Genomic DNA, 25,286 nt, shown 5'->3' with positions numbered 1-25,286 from the left:
GAAGTGCAGCGAGCAGAACCCCGCAGCGAGCGATAAAAATTTATATCAGGGTGTTCGCCTCGGTCGGATAGTGAATTCAAACAGGCGTGTAATTGGCAGTATCGTAAAAAAGACCGAGAAGATCGAAAGAAAAAGCGAGAGGGGGATAGTGAACGGCGAGTCGAAGAAGATGAAGAAAAATACAGGCGCAGGCCGAAGAAACGGAAAGAAAGGAAGCTCGAGGGGCCCGTCTGTCCTCATAATTTTTTATCCTAAAACCGCTCCATCGCTTCGAAGAGCAATATTGTTAATATGCAAAGGAGTTTCGGAAAAATGGGGTGGCAAGGAATAAGAAGATAACAGGGACGCCCTGCGCCCCGAAATTAACGTGCGCCTCTCTCTTCCGAAGATTATCTTGTTCCTGGAATATTACGCGCTTGCTTACGGAATATCGATATCAAAATGTCCCTTATAAATTCGCGTTAATTCTTAAGCTCAACTTTAAACGCGTGTAAATTCTTTCGGATAAATTCTATGATTTATTTAATTAGTTAAAATTATACCCACGTAGTTCCCATAATTAGGTACGTTAGGTAAGTTTTGAAATATTCTGCACTAAATAATGATTGAAAGACAAATACAATAAAACGATATGATTAAATTAAACCGGTTAATACTTCAGGAGGCCATCGTAAAGAAAAACACCATACAGAACGCTTCATACGCCTACAAAACAAAATAATAGTATAATTGTTCAAAATTTGAGGCAACGCAAACGCTTTTCTTATTCAAATGTAATTAATTACAAAATATAATCGAATATTGTCTGTTCAACTAATGATCTAGAATAAAAAAAAAGGGGGAGAGAAAAATGCTGCCAATCGAATCTTGTGACGACGACGCAGAGAACGAATCTTATCCTAAGCTAGTTTAATCAGTGACAGATGAAACAACGTTCTCGCAACGGAGGCCATGAAATAGTAGTTGAACGAATTGTTTTGATAAGTCGCAGAGACAATACGTCGTTAAGGTGGCGAGGATTTCTCCTTGAAGGAGGAGAAAGTAGACGTAGTCTGGTGGATGGAGAAAGATGACTGACACCCTCGAAAAGGGGGTGGCACGAGGAAGGTGACGGCGGGGCAAGGCGAGGAGGACTCTCCAAGTTTAGATTAAACTCACCGCGGATAAATATTCGTAATGGAGCGCCAGGGTGCTATAAATTAGCATGCTGCCCCCTGTTGTCCTTTCTCGATTCGACAATCTGTACACCGGGGCCCGTTACCTCCAACCATAAACTTCGACTTTTCCGCGAGTGCTCGCGCGCTCGTGCAACGTTGTCTGTCGATAATAAAAGAACTTTCGTCGAACTTTGTCCTCCGCGTAAAACTTCACATCGAAATGATAACAGCTATTTGGTAAAGTATTTTTTATGAGAACAAAACAAGAATGACAGTGTTTCATTTTTTTTTTTTTCTCCTTAGTAACTTTACGTTTTATACATTATCGCTTGGTTACGTGCTGTTTTCCGTTATCCAAATATGTTAAAAGAGAATTAAAAGAGAGACGAATTCGACCAAGTAAGATCACGAAGTTTAGAAGTGTACAGTGTTCATTAAAATAAGAAAAAGTCTTGATTATCCTGCACGCTAGAGGCATAGGTATAACATTATGAATTTAGTTGTCTATTTAAGAAGCAATAGAATAAGAGAATAAGCTTATATCATGCTTAAAAAGTATTTCATACCTCTGTTTCAAAAAAGGATATACTTATTCTGCATATTTGTTACAGTAAAGATTCTAGGAATTTAATAACGTAAATATAGTAAACGCTCATCGCTTGAAGTTCATATTGCTACTAACTTTTTAAATATTTATTTCCACAAATTTTTCCATGACAACTATCGCCTATATTTCGGATATTGATTAATATACTACAGAATAGCGCAGTATGACAATTTTATATTTGTAAATACTGCTAGAAATATTTAGCACATATTTAATCATGGCAAGATAATAGAAGTTCAGGTCTCGGAACGTGCGTCATAGATCGTGTAGAAGACGCTTTCGGTTGCGAAGGGATGGAAGAGGGGGTAAACCGCTATTAATCCACAGCAAAATTGAGTATTATTAGGGGATACATCCAGGATTTGCGGTGGGCCGGGTTAAAATCTCTTTCCGCCGTATCTCAGGAATATCTGGTAATCGTTACTTTACGTGCTGGCGAGAAAACTCTTTCGCCCTCCGCGTACCTCTCTATCTATAAGATTAGACCAGACGCGGATTTACTTTGTTTTATTGGCTGACCCATCCCTACGATCTGCCTTGAAAGGGACTTAATTGGTGTTGCGGGATCACTTTGATACCGCAACGTTTCCAGACGCGGCTACCCGTCGAATTCCTGCTTCAGATTTCCAATCTGGGACGACTGTTGTCTGACCATGCGTGTATACGCAGCTAAGGGTAATATCTACCCTTAATTGGCATGCTTGCGATTTTTGCTGCCCGTGATTCTCGTGGAATCGATTTTCCCGAATATTCCAACGTATTCTTCTCTTGCTGTATAATTTACGCTATACTTGTAATTGGGTTTTCCCTAAACGAGAATTTCTTTCTTTTAATCCTAAATCTCTTTCTTTTATCCTAAGTCTACAAAAATTTAATCGTAAGTATACAAAGATTGTTCGTACCTATGCCTACTTTTCATTACTGTTCTGGACTCTCGAAAAATCCGAGAAAATTCGGAAAAATATATTGTAGTTTTAACCGTATTGTACATTAATTAATAGATTTTGAGGTAAAAATAAAAATACACTAGTGAAGTTCAGGATGTAAAAGACTCGGGTTGTCCACTAAAATAAAATACAAGTGTAATAGAATCTGAAGAATTTTGTGGTGAATCGCAGGAATAGGGTTGATTACGATATATTTTAAAACCATATCAGCCGAAATATTTGGCAAACGGGATACAGACGAATGGGAAACATCAAGTTCAATGAAAAGCGCAGCAGGATCGGATGGAAAGCAGCCACAAAGATATTTTGAATCCCAACGGTGTCTCTTTCGATCTCAATACATCTTGGCGTGTCTGCAGCGTAATAGAGAGAGAGAAAAAAGGTTCCTCGATGCTCACAGGGCTGCTTTCTGGATTGAAGTGGATTAATTGGTTGAACACTCACGGGGGTTGGAGCGAGACCACCCCCTCACCCCCATTCAATTACTTGTGATCTTTGCCGCCAACCCTTCGGTACTCCGAGACCTCCGGATATATCTCGCCGCTGTGAAAATTGGTCCCCCTGCCTCTGCCACCCTTTGCGCCAAGGGAAACTGCGCTATCGCAGGTATCCCTTCGAATAAGAAAACCTCACTGGGGAATCTTTCGACGCATTCTCCACGTGACTGCCATATCGATTGCACGCTCCAATATCAAGATTCCCGGCAGAATCTTTGAATGAAAACTTTCCTACGGCCTGAGATACGATCTCGTTGCAATCCTCATGGAATATGTATGGAATTTACGGTAATATACGCTTCGGTGTTGCTGGAATTATCCTGCAAACTAGTTATATGATTCGAATTTTTGTTTTTCTTTTAGTACGAGGTCAACGATCATTGAAAACGATAAAATATTTGTATCTTTCTGCTTATTCTTAAGAACTATTAACTGGATTGTTAGGTTTAAGTGAACTTTTCTTCTTCCATCCATTTATTACCGCGATAAGGTGCGGCATTAAAAACAGTAATAGTTATAGCTGCTCGTTATATCATGAAACCGAAATTAAACATTAGCGTATGTATTTGTTTCAGAACATCGATGACAGAAAATCTTCATTCATCGGTCTTCGTCCACTGAACCAGGTAAGCACTGTATAATTTATTCATGTCATATTCTATCGACCGTAAGCATGAAAAAGTCCTATAGTCGATTGAAAATCTCTACCTTTCTCGCTTAATAGATGCAACTTTTGAACGTAGAATTAATTGAAAGCGATATCATCATACATAATATTTATTTGGATACCAATCTCCTATTCACTCTTACATTTCAGATGAATCGAACCTACGTCACAACTTATTAAGTCGATATTCCACGAAGACGACACTTTTGAAAATTTCCTTGCCTCGTTGCCAAATCTTCAAATTCCCCCAAACGAATTAGGTGTATGTTTTTTAATCAACGCTCCTAAGCACGCGTGCTTCATCGTGACAATCGTAGCGAGGATAGGACAGGATAGCACAGCGACAATTAACCACGTTCGTCCAGTAGCTGATGTATATACATATATATCGGGTTTCGTGATATTTCTTAATTAAATATAGCCTCAAGTTAAAAATGAAATTAAATAGAAGCCAGTATTTTTCGCCGCCGCCTACCGGCGCCGCGTCCACCGCATGGCCAACCCTTTCAACCAGTTTCTCGGTCGTCGACAATGGCGAGAGTAAGGTTGCACGGCCGTCGTACGCCCATTTCGACTCTCTCTGCAACCCCTTCTCGCTTTCCACGGGCCACCCACCATACATATTTCACGTCGAAATAATTAAACGCCGCTGGACCGCGAGTCGACTCGCCTCGGCTCGACTTCGAAGCCTGGCCTCGCTGATTATTAATTAGATCGTGCGTGCCTTACCGAGGCAAGCCTCTCGATTTCCCGATAAGCTGCTGACCATCGGTGTGGGCTCCTAGCCATGAAAACTCCTGCGGTAAAACGAGTATTAATGGAAACTGATAGACCCAACCGATTATCTTTGCGTGCAAAGAGACGTTCTAGTTATATGCGTGTTGGATTATCTTTGTTTGAATTTCATTTTACCCTCCTTATACGGAACAGTGGTGTTTTTAAATGATTTAAAATAATGTAAAATGATTTTAATATTAAAAATGCTGCATAGGGAATATTTGAATCGCATCGGTTTGTCTTAAGATCAACGTTGATTTACTATTTTTGCTATTGAAACAGAAACATCTATTTTCTTTATTACACAGTGTGTGTTCTTTTTCTGTTAAATCCTCTGCAATTTATAGATACTTGAATCAGGTAGATCATTTGTAACACTCTGGGAGTCTTCTCTTAAAACAAAAATTACTTTGAAACTTTCGACAAGATATAAGTGACATAATGACAATTATAGGAAAAAAATATAGAAATAGAATTTTTAAAATACTTAAGCATTGAAAATTAGAGCTACATACAAATAAGTAATTTATGTCATACCGATTAATATAAGAAGGTTTCCCTAAAGATTCTTAGGACTCTTAAAATTATCTTAACAATGTTAAAACATTTGTTCATCGTCTTAATGATCTACTGTTCAATTTGTCGAGAAGTTTGACGTTCGCGTGGCGCTAATTCTTGGAGATACTGTCATCTCAAAGGCGATTATCAATTGCCTTGTCAATTACACCCCGTCCAAGAATGACGTGCACATGTTACTGAACCCTCCTGTAACTAGACCCCTGCTCTTCCTCTGTGTTGCTGCGACCGAATCTCGAGGCTCTGGCATGATCGCAACGAGTTATTTAATTACCACGATCTATCACCGGCTGTCAGCTTCCAGTCTATAATGCATGATCGATCGAGCCTCGACTTTCCTACGGCAACCCTTTGCGTCCACACCTCCGGTCCCGTGTGTGTTACGCGTGTTCATCTAACCGAAACGCCAAGAAAATCTCTTCTGTTCCGTCAGATTTTCTGTCGTTGATACCTTTATACCTTTGTTTGAGAAAGCAGCTACGAAGTATTTTCTTTTCTTTTTCATATCTCATAGTAATTATTATATTACAAATATTTCTTACGTAATATAATATATTGAGAGCATTCATTATTTTACTTCTTTTCCTGAAGAATTCCTCACTTTTTCTATATCTATAGTATAATCGCATAAAGTATTTAATGTTACGTTTAATATTAATGAGGTTCGAATTGACAACTTTGTATCTTTCGTTGTTCATCGAATACTGTCGACCTTATTACGCCATTTTGGTGATTGTCGCTCTTCCTATTTTATGAAACATAGTACGTACAACGTACAATCTGACGATCTTATTAAACGAATCCTATGATATCTTCAGTTTATTAAAAATTGATCAATCAAACGTACCATCAAATCTCTAAAACTCTTTCACACGGTCGAGAGGATTTCGATGTTCGGAAAATGCAAAGCAATCGTGGCATTCAAAGTGCAAAGCATTCTGCGTTCGACACAGATTAAATCCAACCGTATTGAAACGAAATTCCTTTGTTGCTCGTTGAACCCGGTGCAAGCGTCTTCAAAGGGGCGCACGTATTTAGACATTATAATTTTTTCACAGTGGAAGGGAATCAGGAATCGATTAAGGTATAAGTTTTATGAGAGGAAAGAGAGATCGGTTGGAAGAGTGGAACGAGCTCGCTCGGCGCTTTTCCATCGTCATTTTTATCGGCGCGGATAAGACAGCCGGGCTAATTCGCATTCCCCTTGATGTCTGCCGGAGTTAACAGTTTTAAGGGATGAAACGAGTATAGATCGAAGGCTGGAAGCATCGCGAAGGCGAAGGAAGACGATGCTTAAGAAGGGAGAAGACACGCAGGTTAGGGGCGACGACGAGAAAAGGAGACGAAGCAAGAAATTGATACAGCATACGAAAATGAATTGCCCCTTTGCCGAAGAATGTTCCACGGCAATCTGCCTTGTGCCTCGCTTTCTTATACTTTTTATGCTCATTTTCAATTTTCCCCATACTGCCGATCCACCGGGCTCTCCTATAAAACGTTGCGGTAACGTGTCACTCGCGTCTCCCACTTGCACTTTTATTCTTTCCAACGATGACAGGATGAATACAAACTGACTCATTATTTCCGCCGCCTTGTTTCACGTTGCGATCGAAAATGGATTATGTATATGATTCTAGGTATTCAATTAACGAATTCATTATTCCTGGAGGAAGATCTATCGTTTTATGGAGAGATAGCATTTTTTATTTTATTGGAAATTCCATGAAAATGTTGGTTTGTAGACTGATCAGTCCAAGTAAAATTATTTACGACTGCAAATTATCGATCTACTGATTTATCATTTTTTTCATTCTTTTCTTTTTTGTCGTTAATGAAATCTACCTTTAAATACTCTTTATAGAGAAACGAGTAGATCTAATCATGCAATTTTCTTAATATTCCTGGTATAATTTAATTCACAAATCTAAAGGTACTACGTATTCCATGGAATCTAGAAATTTTGGAAAACCATCTGTAAAAAAGACACGCAAAATTTTGTACCGATTTACCTTCTTACACCTTCTTTATTTAATCTACCCAATTTAATCTATCAAATGTGTAATCTATATCCGTAGAATCTTTTTCTAATTTCTATCCCTGTGTCTACCCTTTAAAATACTAACGTATATTCAAAGACGACCGCGTACATTAATCACCATGATCGACGCATATACATATATACAACGTGTAACAAGTACAATTAAAACATGACAGGCAGACAATGATAAGAATCCGAATCGAATTTAAAACGACGTCCTGGCAGGATGGCGGGGTCGAAGAAGATAAATTTCAGCCCGTGGATGCGAAATCAAGGCTCGAGTATCTAAAGTGCTTCCAAGACGAGTCGTTGCTGGTGCGAGATAGGGCCATGTTCGTTCCGTTGCTTATTTGTCGCTGGAGAAACGAAACGACTGGGGGAAATGGTGAGTCGGTTCTGGGGGTGGAGTTGAAGTTGGGGATTCTTCGATACGGTACAAATAACACTTGCAGACACCGATTCCACTTTCTCTCGTTTTCTCTCTTTCTCTGTTGCGCGTAGAAGGAGCAACTCCAGATTCTTCCATTCGCCTCGGGACTCTTCCATTCGTGGTTCGATGGCTTCGTAGATGCTATCGCTAAGAAGGAATTCGGAATCCTAAGAATACCGCGATCGCGATACTGTCTTTTACTTGCGATACTTTTCTCTTGACTACGAATAGCTTTAAATTTTAATTCAACTTGTTTCGATTAAATGAACGAAAGGCTCGTTAGAAATTATAATTGCGAGTTTCATCGTATTGCATGATTTAAAAAAGAAGAAGAGACATTTGCAAATATATTGTATGAAATTATTCGTCCACTCCCCCCACAGTTAGAAGCATCGGACGAAGCAATCTCGTTCGTTCAGCACGAAGCATTTTTGGAGCGTTCTTAAAGTATTCTTAAAGCATTCTTAGAGCACTGGAATGTTTGATTTCTAAATCGAGCAATCTCCAAACGACAGGTTCCCCTTTTACACTTTCGTTTTACTTTATTGTACGCAGAATTAGAGTGACAAAAAGAAAAGAGGATTTTAAACATTCACGAATATAAATACTTTTTATTATATTATTCGAAAATTGTGTATTGTTGAATAATAGAGTAGGTCACGTGTGCTATACCTGGAAGATCGACACAATAATTCAATTACTATCAAAGCGTGACGAATTGATGCATTTCGTTAACCGTTATAATCAGCTTTAGCGAACCAGAAGAGATTAAGCGGTTGCGAAAATTTCGGTAGAGCGAGGCTGAATTATTTAGCAGCGCGGAAGAACGTATCGGTGGTAAGCAGCAAGCACTTCCTATTTCCGTTCCGTAAGCCTCCTTGCCTTTTTGTCCCGCTCGACAACAATGGACCGCCTCGATTTCCAGCGCGGAAACGCGTTTCCTACAGTTGCTTGAGCCGATTCCGCCGTCAGCAAGGAGGCAAGCGAAGAAAAAGCATCGATCTTGGGGAAAAAAGCGACGCGGGTTCCGGTACGTTCTAATTGATATTTTAATGGATTGGCCATGGATAGGGAGAGAGGAAAAAAAGAAGTCCTTGAAAATCACTTCTCTGCCCACAAACGGGAGACAAAGGAATTAATGGAAGTCGCGGAAATCCACCCTCGGCCGTTGTTCCGTTTTCACGGCTATCAATAGCACTGTCGAGAGAATTCGGGCCCGGTCAAACGCCGCCTGTTATAATTTATTCAAATTAGCACCGGGATTATTCATGAAAAAGTTACGACGGAGGTGAACTGACGTTCGCCGAGGACGTCGCCCGATAATATCGCTCTATCTTTCCCTGCGAGATTAATACGGCTTTATTAATGCATATTTGACCGAAGTGCCGGTATTGCATTTATACGAGTAAGAAGTTTGCCGGCTATGCGACGTCTAAGCTTCGTCTCTCCCTTTTCGGCTGAACCGTCAAATTTCTGCGGGTGTTTAACTTACTTATTACACGATTGAAATGTAATCTCCCAAAATTTCTATACTTCTGGTCCGTGTCTTAACTTTTTATGTAGTAACTCTCCTCCAGTTGTCCGAATAACATCGTAACATCTACATTTGTACAGTTCAAAGGATTAATAAACATATTTAGTAGGAAACATAGTTAGCGTATCGCATCGTATCTGGAAAAATGTTGAAATTTCATTTGGGATAATTTGAAATGAAATTTCTAATTACGAATGGTATAATTCGAAATTTGGAAGATCGTAAAACCTATATTTGAGCAACGTTACTAATTAACTGTAAACGAGAAAGAGTGTTAATTTTGTCTTCGTAACGGTGCTAAGTGCAAAATATCTATGAAACAGTTCAATTTATAACCAAGAACTTCTCAAGATATACTTAGACTCTTTATACGGTGACTTCAAATTTACATTGAAACTGTAGATAAAAGCATAAAACATTTTCGAACAGTTGAAATCTGGGACAAAAATCTCATTTTTACATACTTCTGTATCTTACTCAACTTCACCAATTTCTAAATATATCTTGAAAGGAAATATATTGCGTATTCTAATACATCACTGTATACGTATATCAGACGTTTTTATTTATCAACGAGTAACACGGCATATCCTTAGACATTTTTCAGCAACGAATAACACGACGGGAAATTTTTCTCAATAATTAATGTTACATTCGGCGCGAGCATAAAGATTCATAATAAAAGCGAAAAGGAATTACGTGTAGTAGATTTGATAATCCGATGCGCGAGTACCGTGCACGGTAGATTTTTCTACTTACCGTGGAACGATGCTCAGAATCACGTCCGTAACGAACAAACGTTTCTAGAATACCTGGTACCTACGGCGCTGGAAAAAATATGGGAAACCCCATCCTTGGAAAAGAAGTGGGGGCGGCCGTGAAGGATGGGGTGGTTACCGTGCGATACGTGGGTAAGTACGTCGATGCACGCTCGCGCGCGCACACTTTCACACGCGTACATACACATAGGGAGACGTACGTGGTCTCTTTCTGTGTGTTCGTATGCGAGCCAAGCAAGCAAGCGCAAGGGTTGAATTTTAATTATTTTCTCTTTGGTAGGTATAATATTTCAATGCTCGCCGGAGCCTGTCCGGCAAGGCTCGTCTCTCGCTGCCATCTCTGTCAAGTAATGTTATTATAATTATACGCGTGTGTGCTTGGTCGGTCATTTCTTGTGCCCGTCCATCCCCACTTCCACACGCCACCCCTTTGTCTGTCTTTCTCTTCTTTCACCTTTTCCGTCACCAGCGCCGAGCTGCCTGCCTCTTCTGTCGCCTCTCTTCTCCTTTTTACCTCGCCTTTCTCGTCCCTCTGCTCTCTGTTCGACGTTCTCTATGCCCGGGTATTGTGCAATTAAAATGTCGTAATTGTCCTTTGGAATTTATCTTGAAATTCGTCGCTCGCCAGCCTTTCATCTCCCCCGTACTCGCTGTTTCGCGATACTCGTTTGGATAGAGATATCGAACCGTCGAATCGTCGATATGAAACGTTACAGGCGTTTAAAGCGATAACGCAATATTACACCTCTTATCTGCTCGATATACGATAAAATTCCTTCCTACGTATCTCCATCGAATAAAATTTATTCCTTTCCTGAAACTATTCCGTTACCTTCTTCACAAACTTTACAAGAATAAAGTTGTATTCATTCGAAAGTATCCAGTATGAAGTATTTTGCTAACACTTGCACATTTAAAAACAATAGTACATATTTATCGTCAAAGAGGATAGGTAATAGCGGGGATCGAAGAAGCTTCTTGGTTGAAACGGATGTTCGTTGTATCCGCATTCTTGGACGGCAGCAGGTCCACCAGCGGAGGCAGCCTCGGTCGATACTTACCCCGCGACGAAAGGCCGCCGAGGAGATAAAACCGGATGGTGTGTATGTATGCGATCACCTGAATTTCAGAATTGCAAATTCTTTAATTCACGGGGACGCAATGGCGGCGACGGCAGCCGCCGCGGTTTGCGACAGTGGTGCCCGCCAGCAAAATACCTTCGCCTGACCTATACAAACATCGCGGGAGACGAGGGATGTGTATTCAAAAATTTACATAGGTACATTTTGATTAAAGTGTCCTAGAAAGCAAATCTAATACAGCAGCCGGCCCGTACCTACATGCCGTACCCCCTCGTCCTTCTCTCTTTCCCTTTTTACTCCCGTTTCCCTCTTCCCCGTGTTCTTCTCTTTCGCGCCGTCTCTTCTCTCACGCCCCTTCTATCTATAGAGGGAAAGAGCGGAGCGCGCGGAATTGCGGAGAGGATTATTACGTATCCTTCGGAAACTTTCCGCTGGACGGAGAATTGGATCCGGACGAAGTATGAAAGGACTGAATGTTTCACGGACGCGTCTATTATATCATGATAATCTCGGGATTTATTACTTGGTGCTGGGCTTATTTTGACGGCGGCGTGATGCATTAAGCGACTCGCAAGTGGAAAATGATACGCGCGAATGTTAAATCTCTGAGGACCGTAATTAAAAGAATGCCCCGGGTGATCAACGAACGCTGATCGTTTCCTCGTCCAAATTTTTACTTACCTCCGAACTTTATGTCGAACTTCGTCATTTATTGTCGTACAGTTTGTTCTTGCAAAATGCGGTGTCTTTAAGTACGGTTATCAGTAGGTTGAATGTACTTGTGCATTTATGAGAATTTTGATGATTTAGGAACATATAGAACGCGTGTAAAGTATCCAAATACTTCTACTGTGTTTACAAGTTGATCTTATAAAAATGTGTTCATAAAAAGTATACATTCGCATTTCATTACAGCCTTAATGAAATCTCAAGATGTTCCGTATAACGCTGTGGACAGAAAAGTTCTCCTTCATAAGCGTTAGAATACTTTCGTGAGCAATTGTACGTAATACTTGACGCAGTAAAATTAGATACAACGGAATCTATTCCAACGAGAACTTAACGTCGCGGGTATAAAAGGCTAGGTCCTTTGCATCCTCGTGCGCCGATTGGATTTGCCAATTAATTGCCGACGAGGGATAAAGCCGGCGGACCGTGGATGAAAGAATAACGACGCGGAAACGAAACGAAATTTAAATATTCTCGCGGTATTGCCGACATTCCTCTGAGCCTCCCCGGCTCACAGGAAGGGAGGAGCGCGAGCTCGGTGTAATTGCAAAATTGCATTAGCTTTGTGTTCTTCTGCCGTTCGCCCAGACGTAAGAGATACGCATGTAGAGAGCGTTGCATCAGATGATTCATATGGATTTTCATGTTTCCCTTCCACCACCCCATCCAGCGATAAGTATCGTTCTTTCAGACCGACGGACCGACGGCCGAAGCGAGATAAATCTTTCGTAGATTTTTGTGAACGCCAAGGGAATCATTATTGCGAGTGCTGATCACCTAGCCTTTTAATTATGGAAATGTACGGAACGCTTCCTGGATGTTAGGAGATACGAAACGTCCGCCGAATGTGTGTCTGATAAAGTACATGCACTTTGATAAAATACAGACACGTATCGGAGCTTCGTTATTATTCGCACGAAGCATCGTTGGAAAAGGTAATCTCCTTGAAAAGATATTTTCTCGGTGTATCCAAAATGCATATTTAACCTAATAAAGAAAAATATCATAGTTATATAACTGTTCCTAGAACTATATGCTTAAACGTGTGTACTATATAATGTACTAATATCAAAAAATGCTATATAATATATATAATCGATTAATAATTGATCCTCTAAGTCTATTTAGTTAGGTCTATTAAGTAATTAATTGTTCCCCAGCGTATTTTCTGAATAGTTCAATTATTAGGAAATTTTTCTTTATTCGATAAATAGAGAAAGAAGATTTGCAAGATCCATTGCAATTACTAATTCACGCAATAGTAGCCTTATACTGAAAAGTTAGAATTACAACCAACGCAACCTACCCGATTCGCTGTTTCGTCTTATGCGTTCTTTTTCCAGGAAGCTCCTCGATATATAAATAAAAAACAAACGGAAGATAGTCCGTTTCGAGTAATCGTCGTTCCTTCGAAGATCTTCCGGTGAACTCTTAAAAAAATCTGTTATTCGTAGAAATTAGCGAACGGCTAAAAAAGAACACGATAAATCTAGGGAAAAGATCCCGCTGTCAGAGGAACGCGCGTAAGGACGAATCACGGTGGTTCGCAACGAGTCGTACATTATGATTTAATGCTAACACTGTGGTAATGTCGTCAGAGGATTTCTACGTATAAATAATTCGCGTGTCCGGACACCCAACCCCGAGGATCTCGAGTCAGGATGGACAAGGGTGGAGAAAGCAGAGGCGGAGAAAGAGGTCGCCAGAGGGTGGAGCAGGGGTGGCAGGTTTTTAATGCGGCATCTCTGGGGGCGACGAGGATTACCAAGGCTAAAAAGGAAGTTTTTAATAATTTTTCATTTTCTCTATATTTATTATCGCGCGCTTCCTAACCGGAGGGGGGCCGCTGGAGACAATGGAGGGTTGGTACACTGGTCCGTCGTCCAGGGCTCTATAGGAAACAGCAAGGGGCGAATTCACGATTGTCAGTCGTCGTTGTAAAATTTTCATTCGTTTTGTCCTGGCTCTTTTATGCCCAGGTCTTGGTTGTTTTCGATCTTGCTTATGTAAAGTCGTCATTTAATACACAACTTGATTTAACGAAACTTCTCAATAATTTCTAATTAAATATGAAAACGAGCAGGTCGAATACGAAAAACCACTTCTTTTTGTTCATAACATTGTGTTTATGCATCGATACTTTTATTTTGCCTGATTATTAATATTTGTGGGGATGGGAATTTGATGTGAATAATTATCGGGAAAGTCGAGAGTTTAATATTAAAGAGGAAGAATAACGTAAATTCATCCAAGGATTTAAATGGGCGAGATTGAATGTATTCTGAATTCATCTACGTAGTTTGTTTGGATATGATTTATTATGTAATAGTTATTCGTAATTATTGAACGCAGTTAATTATCAATGGCTATTGTATAGAACAATTGCATCATTGAGTAGTTTTATTTTGTATTGGCCTGTAATAAACTACTATTATATTTAACAATTGCTTGTAGTATGTTTAGTTATAATTTTATATTTTCATGTTTATTTTCTAGGGATGATAATCTGTTATCGTTCTGAAGATAGCGTAATCGATATTTCTACAAGTTATTTCTTTACCAAGAAAATACCTACAGTATCGGCATTATTGTGAAAGCATCGACAGCAAAGAAAATTACGTTTCCCAATCAGTGGATCCCTGAAGAAGCGAAAAAGCACGGGCTGGGTATTTCGTTAAGGTGAGCGACGGGACACGAGGAAATTTCAGCGAAGTATGCACCGAGGAAGAAACGACAGAGGGTTCGAGGCAAGGGAGAAATTTGTCTGTGCTAATTTGTTGCAGAGATCGCGGAATTGAAGGAGGCGCGATGTCTCTTCCGTTGGCCCAAAGCATTCCACCGCACGCCTTTCTTCCGGCCACCCCTGACTTTCTTCTCCACCCTCGTGAGCCTCAGCATCCTATCGCATTTTCTACGAGTTCCATTTCGAATTAGGTACAGCTCTTTGTCGATAAGGAAGAACGACAGTGGCGAAGGGGAGAGGAGTAGGAGAGTGGAAATTAGCAGGAACATCTGTTAATTAATTGATAGTGTCTAATTTGTGGCACTTTATTACGATATGAAAATATCTAACAGCGATAAATTACTAATTTATGTTTTTTTTTATATCTACTGTACGTCGTTCGAACAAAAATTTGTCGACGATCTACTCAATTTTTAAATTATATTTTAATGTATTTCAAATGCTAGAGGTAAGTTTGTATATTGACGTCTTGCTGGTTGAATCAGTCAGTTTGTCAAATCGGTAATTAAGGAGGGAAAAATTGCTTGAATCTGAGCTTCCCTCTTAATCCAATAAAATACACTCTCGACGTATTAATCAGAAACGCGGGGCAACGTGTTTCATAAGACTCGAAGTATCGTAAGAAGCCGGACGAAAACATCAATGTCAATAATAATTCATTGATTACTTAATTCATAGTTACCATGACGACCGCCTCTCGCTTTTCCCTCGCCTTCAAGCTGTTCTGTTTTTCTCGCTTCGGCGAAGGAGAGTTACGTGTTCCTTAAGCTCGCCTCACACGAAATCGACAGATTTCGTGCGATCTATGTGATCGATTTACTTTTTCGAATAAACAGAAATTCTACGTTATTTTAATTTCATATTACCTAATATATGTATGTGTATTTTAAGAACGATGAGTTTCATATTACAGGTATATAAGATTCTTTAAAAGTGTATAACTTCCACTGGCTGTTTGTAAGCTTTGCATCAGATTAACTAGAACGTGAATCTCAAATCTTCTCGTTAGATACATATGAAAACAAGCACGAATATACGAGCAACATGAAACTGAAAGGATATTTTAATTACGCATCCTACTTTGAACTTCATATTCATTTACCATTTCTTTTATTATTACTATCAAATAATATATGTTCGATGTTCTTCTAGATCCATTTTATATTAAATATTCTTCTATATCCACTAAAAGTTAACTACGTAGTGCCATCGAATAAGAATTCGCGCATAAAATTAGTACAAACATCCATGTTTTCAACTTCAAATAAGAACCTGTGCAAACAAAGGGTAAATCTCATTTTTCTTCGACCACCATTCGCTTACTAAAATTTAATTACATAGTGTCATCGAAAGAGAATTTCTTTCCTATACAAAATTACTACAAACTTTTTATATTTCATCGATTTAAATTTCTACCAAAATGCAAAAGAAACGAAGAAGTCGCGACAAAGTGAATGGGACAATCAGCCAGGCAGTGTACGTAGCTGACTACGCCGAAAGTCTGGCGCGTTGTGAGCGTCGCATTAGCCTTGCTTACGGGTACGCAAGCAGGCAAGGAGAAACACGAAATGAATATTCAGAAGTTATTAGTCTGTAGTGAAATGTGACGGGGCTCACCCTTCTCGAAAACCGCCCTGGCCTCCGCCACATCGCCCACTCTTCCGTCTCATCCTCTGACTCTCGGCTGCTCCTCCCCCCCGTCCTGGGTGCCTTCGTCTCACCTCCTCGCGCCCTCAGCGGTATAGATTTTGCGATACATCCTGGCAGAAACACTCGCGAGCGAGCGAGACGCACTGCTTGCTCCGCTCGCTGCTACCAGTCGAAGAAGGGGTTGAAGCCTCGATGAAATAGGGGGTTGGGTGGGAGAGAGGGCTGAAATCGTGAGAGATGAGAAGCTGGCAGGGAAGGGGACAAGGAACACCGGAGAGCAGGCCCGACGGGAACACGACGGAGCTAGCGAAAGAGCTTTATGCATAAGCTAAGAAACGCCATTGACGGGCACTGAGCACTGTATACATACTTTGACTGGAACAGTGCGCTCGATAAACAACGGTGTAGATAGCGCCTACGTGATGCTACCGTGTCACGTAGCCGAGATATTCTTCGCCCGGTAATGCGTACATCGTTTCTATGTGCCGACATCTCTAATTGCCCTAATTATATTAATACTCGCCGCGTTTAATGAAATTAACGGCAATGCACCGGTGAGAAGAAGCGTTGATTAAGAGTTGATGCTACTTGCAGTTTTTACGTAGTTTTCGATGGTTCGAAGCTTCTGCACGCCTGAAGATCGTGCAGATTTACATAACCAGCTATGAGTTAAGAGACATTTAATATCCTGATATTAGTAGGTATAGTAATTAAAGAATGAAGCTGATGCTTGTTAACCGCGTGTGTTGTGAGTGGGCTACGGATTTTTCTGCGTTTTTTGTATACAACATATCGAAGCTTTAAGACTCGTTATAGCATTCTTCTTCTATTGTTAGTAGGTAAAACAATTGTCTACCTATATAGAAATTTGCATAGATATCTGCAATCTAATTACGAGGAAAATTAAATTGTATTGTATTTTATTAAGGGTTACATTTAATAATAGCAAAGGTCTCATGACTTGCGTACGGATGAAAGTCTATGTATTGATATCTTGGGAATTGTCTTCTTATTATAATAATTGTTAGCCAAGGTAGAGAACAAGGAAATACGAAGAGAAAGAAAAGATGACAAAAAGGAAAGGTGAAAATTTAGAATATTACTGTAAAAATATTAAACTTATCTACTGTGTGAAACATTGATTTATGACCATTCTCGGACCAGGAGTCGAAAATACTTCACAAACAGATGGATATCTGGGGAAACGATACGAACGGCTATAGAAACAGTAGCATCTTGGAAATGTGTTGTAGCGAACGATATTCAAATGGCATCAATTTCTACCGAATTGCTCCCTCTATATCTGGCCGCAACCTGGATGCAAGACCTTCCTTCGACTCCCTTCGCGAAGAGGGAGGAAACCGTATTGGCAGATAGCTACATCGTTTTACAACCCCTTATCTGGATAAGTTACGGATATCTATTCACCGTTTCTCTCTCCTCCGAAACTGTCTTCGATGGTGTCATCGATTTCCATGGAAATTCCTCTCAGATTCTACGATACGGAGGGGAAGCATCTAGAACGAATGATAAAAAACATATTCGATGCCCATTGTCTGATCTTATCTCTGTGCTTTTCTATTTGATGAAGATATATCGTGTCATTAAAATGTTGTCTTTTTATAAAATAATCAAATAACAGAGATGTATTAGACTAAGAACTGTAGAAGAATTATAATTGAAAAAACGTTACGGAATAACTTAATAAACGTTCTGGAATAATTTACATATAACAGATCAGCTATTAATATTAAAATCATATTAAAGATGACGCGAGAAAGATTTAATATGTTTGGGCAGAACGGTCGAACATCTAGTGAAATATCGTGACACCCAGTACATCGCGGCAATTCCCTTCATCTGCTTATATTACACATACAATATCTGGGTATCGAAGTCGGTTGATCCTGGTAAGTTCTCTCCCTTGGCAGCGGGCTATACATCATACTTTCTTCTTTATTAAACTCATATTTTTCAAAAAGTCTCACCTCCGCTATCTGGTGTCGGCCTCCTCTCGCTCGCAACTCGGAAATCAGCTCCGGGGAGAACGAAAAATTCATTTGACTCTCGAGGATAAGATGAATATGAAAATTGCCTGGCTAAAAATGATTTACATTCGAACGTCACGTTGATGATATAACTGGAGGTGACTGTCTTGTCATGAATAATTTATTCCACCGGAAAATGATAGAAAAATATATCTATGCTCCGTGATAAAAATCACTTTCCGTTTTGACCGCCCGAAACAGTAAGCATTATTAACAGGAAACATAATCTTTTATCGAGAATAACGGGTATAATTCTATGTAAAAATTCGGGACACGTTCAACGATAACTGTACGATGATTTAATTGTTATACATATATATACATAAGACATAAGAATGGTATAAGAAATCAAGATTCATCTCTGTGGAAATTTTGTCTTTTCAATAACTGAAATGTCGATTTAATTCTACTACAACGAAAAATAAAATATATAAATGTATCACACCGTTTCCCCGTGCGAATCATAGCTCAACAATTTTCAGTCAAAACATTATTTCACTATGAATGCTGTTGAGACCAGAGAGAGTTCTGAAAGATAAAATATTTATTGAACAAATATATCACGCATCGTGTTTCGAATATAATACTAATAAATTCACATGGTAAAACTTTTCTTAATACGTAACTTACATGTAAATCAAATTACAAAGGGTCTGTGTCGAAAATTTCTAACGATCACAGTATGACTCTAAATCACAATGATTGTTGCGCTATCGTTTTTCAAAAACCATATTCGAAACGCTCGAGCAATGTATTCTTATTCTGCTACGCAAAGTCTGGTGGGAAAATATAATTCTCCGGTAGTTGGCTGACAATGGAGCCGAAAGGAAAACGAGGGGGAAGTTCTGTAACGAGCGACGCTTTCGTCGCGTGGCGATTTGTCTGTTCGCGGGTGGAGAAGTTCGGCCACTTTCGTTCGACGCGTCCTGGAGAGATTGGCCGTTCCACGGGCATAAAGAAGAAAGCCACCCCCTTTAGCCGGCTTTCAGCAAACTCTCTGCCACCCTCTCCTCATGACCCGAAACCGCGGCCGGTTATAAAGCATTCTTCCAGTTTATTAGACGGAGACTCGCGGGCTTCTTTTTATATTAAGCATGTGCATTATTAATGCGCGAGTATAACCGTAAAATGCTGATGAAAAAAAGTTGCGGAGCCCCACGGGCGTTTCTTCGTGGCCAGGCGGGAAGAAGGCTCCTGCGAGATTGCTGCTTGACCGACTATTCCTTCCTCGGTTCCGCTTGATAACGTACTACGAATTTTCACAAACAAATTCTCTTTCCTGTTTAATCTAACTCACATTTTGTAATTTTAACGGTGCCACAAATGTTTCATCTTTGGTTCGGTTTTTCTTTATGTAGTTAATAACTTAGAGAACGATTTGTTTGCCTTCTCTGTTCTTTGAGTAAATACGTAGTAACATTAAGATGTAATTGATTAAAATGCTTTTACAATTATTGCAATACTTGTAATGAAAATAGATCCGAGTTACCTTTCTTTTCGTTAATTTGTTCATCGCGTCTCGTAATTTGAATACCTTTAGAGGTGAAGTTAAAGATTAATAAATTAATAAATGTTACACGGATCTAACGATACAGAGCTACAAATGCAGAAAATTTTTAGATAAACGATTAAGAGATTGACAATCCAAATATAATGAAATAGTTCATAATACACGAATAGTCATAAATTAAATTAAACTTAATAAACTCGAAGCTACTAACTCGATCAAACTCAGTGTCCTTTAATTTTCCAATTTACAACTTATCTTCCCTCCTCGTCACGTAATTACGTATATCAATCGATACTAAAGGAATTCATTAGACACGACGGCAGTAAATTATTCAGCGTTACTGACAATATTTTGATCGACCGATAAACCAGGTGGTAACCAGGGACGTTCCTCGCGTTCACCCATTCCATCCTCTGGTGGCCGCTGAATATTTCATCCGAAAGATCTGTATTTTTCTTCGGGTGATTGTCATTCGACGAGGAGCAGAAGCGACGGGGTATGCCGGCAGGCTGAAGCAAAATCAATTATTCATCCGAATTGGTCGGGAAAAAGTCCTAATTATCCGGGGCAAATACAAGCTTAATACGCGGAGAGAAGTGTACCAGCCTTCTTCGTCCTCACTCCTCCCCCTTCCCCTGTCCCTCTCTTTTTCGTTCACCGAGCCCTCCATCGGTTAGTACTTGGGCTCTCACAGTCGGTCTTCAGGCTTCCTTCTTACCGTGAATAACCATTTGTATTTCCAATTAGCTTTGCTAATAAGAAGACGGAGGCATTGCCGTAGTTAAAAAAATGTATAACCTCATCCAGCCACTGGGGAAATAAAGAAAAGCGCCGCTCGGGTATGACAATACCGGCGGGTCGAGCGGGGTTATACCGGCTGAACTACAATTAAAAATCCTCGCTTCACCCTCGCTTAACCCTGCTTCCTCCTTATGCCGTATTAACGACCAGGACGTGCAGGGAGGGGACACGAAACATCCTACCAAACATCCAGCCTTTTTTTCCCAATTTTATGCTTGACCCCATCTCCGCCCCGTCCTTGTCCAGCCTCCATCCTCTCACTGTCCGACTGTCTGCCTGTCTGTCGGTTAGTTCGTATTCTATCTTTATTTCAACAACTCTTCGGTTTTGCCACGATGCGACGATAGCTTCGTTCGATTCACAGTGAACAAGTTTGTTCTTTTACGAAAGTGAACAGTGGTTCTGTGGTGGATGGCTGCGAGATGATGTTAATGTCGCGTTTGTAATACGTACACCGATGGCTACTTGTGAAGCTCGAATTAGAATCTTACAGGAGAAGTTTGAAAGTATTCAGTGGCTATAAAAGGCATTGGCACAACATTGTATTTATTATGGTATTTACATATTAAATAGTTAGGTCCAAGTATGTTAAAATTCGTATCATTTAGTAATTAGTCTCATACGAGCAGAGAGATTTGATACCGCGAAACTGAAACATAGAACCTGATTAAAAAACGGTTAATGAAAAGACGAGGGCGTGTGTCGATACCGTTTGTATTCATTGTATATTTAAATACAATACGGTTTGTTCTTCGTCCTTGACAAAGCTGAAACCTTAGGATCTGTCGGAAATGAAATTGTTTCCTTCCTTCTTGTTACTTATTCGAAATGGAGACAGTGAAAATTGTTCATTTTGAAATTATAAAAAAGATTGAAATTAAATGGACCTTATATGAAAAAATTTTAACGAAATTATTATTACAATTATTATGAAAAAAAATTTATTAAAATAAAATATTTAAATGAAGTACAGTTACAAAGATATAAATTAAAATTCGTATAGTATTGCAAATCCATCTTTTTCAAGAGTAAAAGTACAATTACGAAATTCAATAAAGATATGAAAAATCATCGAGTAATCAAGGTTTTCGAACCAGAAAGACAGAAAGGCAATATACGGTCGGAAAGATCCTATCCGAGATTTTAGCGTTAACGAGTGATAACGTTATCGAATAAAAACGCGAGCGAATGTTAATAGAAAAAGTATTGCTATAGCAATCATTAGGGATCGATCAGGAGGTCGAATTTCATTGAAGACAGTCCCGTGTTTGCAAACTTGGATTTTCGTGCGGCGACTCCGCCAGGCGCCCTTTGTTGTGCCAACCATCAAAGTCAGCACGAGGTCAACTAAACACAGTTTCTTCTCCGTCACTGTCGTCAACGCGATGTGAAATGTGTGTCGTGTGCTGGCATTCTCGATCACGTACTCGTCGAATTCGATCCGTAGTGAATGAATCAAAATATCGGAACTGCGCGTGGTGAACGAAAATTCTGGTATTTCGCAGGACGCTGATGCCTTACGTAAGTAAATCTTCTTGCGTATTCGTGTAAATTAACATTTTCAACGATTAATCTTAGAGTAATATGTTTTGCCACAAACATAATACAATTAACAATTTTTATTATTACACGTAATATTTAATATTTTAAGTATCTTTACAATTTGTATGCTGTAGTGAATGAAAGAGTTGCTATTTATTTCTTATTTCAATACCGATGTATTTTGACATTATCGATGTATGTTCAGTTGGTTTACTTCGCAATAGACGACAATGAGAGTGAAAACCGTGCCGAGACAGCGAGTAATTCAGGACAACAGAAACATCGAATCACAGTCGGAATCTTCTAGTGTAAAGTCTGAAAGCACGGGACGATCTTCAAACGACGACAAGAAAGATATGTCGGAAGCTGGCAAAGATGAGTTACAAGGATCGAACGAAGATGCGATTGATTTGAATCAGAATAAAATCAAATCAGAAGATCGATCGAAATCAGTAGCGAAGAAGGACAAGGAGACCTTGAAATATTCGGAGGAAGTATTAGATATGTCGATTAAACTGAAGGTACGATGTGTGACAGCTGTGTTTATGTGTATGTATGTGTGTGTGTGTACATCGGTATTCGTGGACGACATGATAACACACTCTTGAAAGTCGCCATGACGCAAATATAAACGGTTACATTGTAATGTCATTCCCTTGAATTTATTAAATAATTCTTATTCGTTACGTGTTAATTATAATTTGTAGACGAAGAAATTCTTTTGAGAATGGATATTTGTAGAAAAAGAATATTATCAACGTTATACAATATAACGTTTATTTCTATTGAGTAATTTATTTTCGTTATACAATTTGTGCCAGCTCGATGTAACCGAATGATATTGTTTAACTATACTGTTTTCAAATTGTATAAGTTTATGCAAATCGTACAATCGTGCAATTCTTGCAAATCCTATAAATTTGTTTTTATAGGGCGAAACCTCTGCGGAAGGAGATTCAGTTCTTCTTAGTTTGATAGCTGGTCCAAGCTGCAAGTATTCCAATTCGCAGTCAACCGAGGATGTAAAGGAATCTGTTAGTAACGACGACAATGACAATGTATGATGTATTTCTATGTTTGTATATTAGAGACTGTATATCAAAATCTGCTGAGAATATGCTACATTATACTATTTATGAAGTATGGATGATTTTTTTGAAACAAAGAAGATCTGATCTACAGTCTGCTAATGAATAAACACTCGTAATCTAAAAACTAATTATAATATTTCCATGTTACTATATCATGAAATTAATCAATATATTCTAGATACTACTTCCAAAGACAGATCTGGAAAACTCCTCGGCGGCTGGTTCCTCGAGGATAGAAGATTCAGTTCCATGCGAAAACGAATTAACCACACAAACCACCAACGATTCGGATAAACCATCAGAAGCTCTTAATTTGTGTAAACGAGATTGTCAGGACGAAGATGATTCGAATCACGGCGTAGGTTCCGATGAGAAATTAAAGGACACTTTCCTTTACAAGATCATGACAGATCCAACGTTCTTAGAAAACATACAGAAGCACAAGCAAACGAAACGATACACGTGTCCGTACTGTAAACAAGAATTTAATAACAGCGATGAACAGGCCGACCACATGGATGCGAAGAAAGACGAATCGAATCAGGTGGTTTGCTGCGCGTGCAAAAAGACTTTCGCGCAGAAACGATACCTAAGGTATCATCAGAGGTGTCACTCGGAGCGGACCATGTTCACCTGTGATATTTGCACGAAGAAGTACACCAGAATAGACAATTTGTCGAGACACAACGCGTTTCATGTGAATCCAGACAAATTCTCATGCAACTACTGCGAGAAAACGTTCGCGAGGAAAGATCTGTTGAACAAGCATTTGAAGTGTCACGACAACAAGTATCGCTTCTTCTGCGAGATATGTCAGAGATATTTCAAAGGGCCGCTCTCGTTGGAAAACCACAAAAAGAATTTTCACTCTAAGGCTGCATAAGTACGTGGTTTTTAAGCATATTTATAACTGTATTATAGCTGTAAGCTGTAGCATATAAGTGAGAGACTAAAATCTTAACTAGTCGCTAATTAAAATGACTCAATATAAAACTTGTATATCATAGTCGATCAAATTAGATGCAGAGTGAATAAATCTTGGGTAAGGAACATTGTATAGAAAATAAATTAAAAGAATACTATCTGGATCTTGTATCATTTATCCTGAATTTAGTTGAACGCGAAAAATCTGGATTCTTATTGTGTTTTATTAGTCGTTACCTTTTTATTCGCTATGTCATTAAATTGCTTAATGCTAGATTAATTAGTAATGAACAGTTGATCTCAGTTTTTCTAAGTGCTTGTTGTTCATATACACGTATGAAATGTAAAACTTTCATACAGATTTCCAAAGTTTTTATATAGAAAGAGAAATGCTATTTTGAAATATAATATTTCTTTCTACAACGATACGTAACATTTTTCCAACAAATGAGTGGATTAATAATATAGCCATAATGAATTAATCAAACGCTTCTCGAACGCCTCTAAAGCTCTTTAATTCTCCCAATATAGAACCCGCACGCTGTGACAATATCATCTAATTTCTTGCAAAAGTCGCTCCACAGTACGTGTTCCATATTCCTGAAAGAATCGAATGAAGCGAGAGACTTCATTGATCCATTGTTTAAACAACAGAGAGACTTTCGAAGGCATTGCACCCGTACGAGGGATTCAGCAAAAAACCAGAGAAACACTACAAGAAAACTCTTTTACCTTGAATACCTCGCGTGGTCTCGAGAAGTACCTCCGCCCCTTTCTTTCTCTCTTTCCTTTCGACTCTCTTCCTTTTCTTTTTTCCTTTTTTCTCGTTTGCCCGCTTCCTCTTCGTCGTCCATTCCCCCCATTGCCTCCTATTGCACCACGGCGTTTTCTCTCACTCCTTATACCTCGAACTTCCAGTTGGAATCTAAAACATAATCCGTTTCTTCCGTTCTACCTCTCGCCCTGGCCACTTCGCGAAAAAAAGCGAGCAGTCTGTTTGTTTCGGCTCAAAGGGCACCGCGGCGCTGCAATAAGGAGCACTTTGAAAATCCGACGTATTACCACGAGAGAGCACATCCAATCGCGAAATAGAACAACCCATGAAGGTTGACCCGCGTCCCTTTCCCCTCCATCTTCACCTTCACCCCCTCCAACCT

At 39.4% G+C, this 25,286-nt stretch overlaps 1 protein-coding gene and 2 long non-coding RNA genes across 5 annotated transcripts in view; all 3 read left to right on the top strand.

Moving 5' to 3' along the window:
• Positions 1–5,866, top strand: part of LOC126866000 (uncharacterized) — an 87,884-nt gene extending 82,018 nt beyond the window's left edge. For all 3 annotated transcript variants that reach the window (XR_007689756.1, XR_007689754.1, XR_007689755.1), the window contains exons 3-4: positions 3,784–3,834; positions 4,026–5,866. This is a non-coding gene — a long non-coding RNA (uncharacterized LOC126866000). The remainder of the gene's footprint in view (positions 1–3,783; positions 3,835–4,025) is intronic.
• Positions 5,867–5,936: 70 nt separating this feature from the next.
• LOC126866002 (uncharacterized) lies at positions 5,937–19,765 on the top strand. Its single transcript, XR_007689758.1, has 3 exons — positions 5,937–8,726; positions 10,038–10,141; positions 10,290–19,765. It is a non-coding gene; the product is annotated as an uncharacterized LOC126866002 (long non-coding RNA).
• Positions 19,766–19,814: 49 nt separating this feature from the next.
• On the top strand, positions 19,815–24,264 carry LOC126865997 (zinc finger protein 221-like). The gene is made up of 4 exons (XM_050619003.1): positions 19,815–22,093; positions 22,320–22,635; positions 23,047–23,172; positions 23,384–24,264. The coding sequence occupies exons 2-4, from the start codon at positions 22,345–22,347 to the stop codon at positions 24,086–24,088; spliced, it is 1,122 nt and encodes a 373-aa protein (XP_050474960.1). The 5' UTR covers positions 19,815–22,093; positions 22,320–22,344; the 3' UTR covers positions 24,089–24,264.
• Positions 24,265–25,286: the final 1,022 nt, after the last annotated feature.

This window comes from Bombus huntii, chromosome 5 (genome assembly GCF_024542735.1).
Source record: "Bombus huntii isolate Logan2020A chromosome 5, iyBomHunt1.1, whole genome shotgun sequence".
Taxonomy (NCBI): Eukaryota; Metazoa; Arthropoda; class Insecta; order Hymenoptera; family Apidae; genus Bombus; species Bombus huntii.
This window is presented reverse-complemented; position numbering and strand designations above follow the sequence as displayed.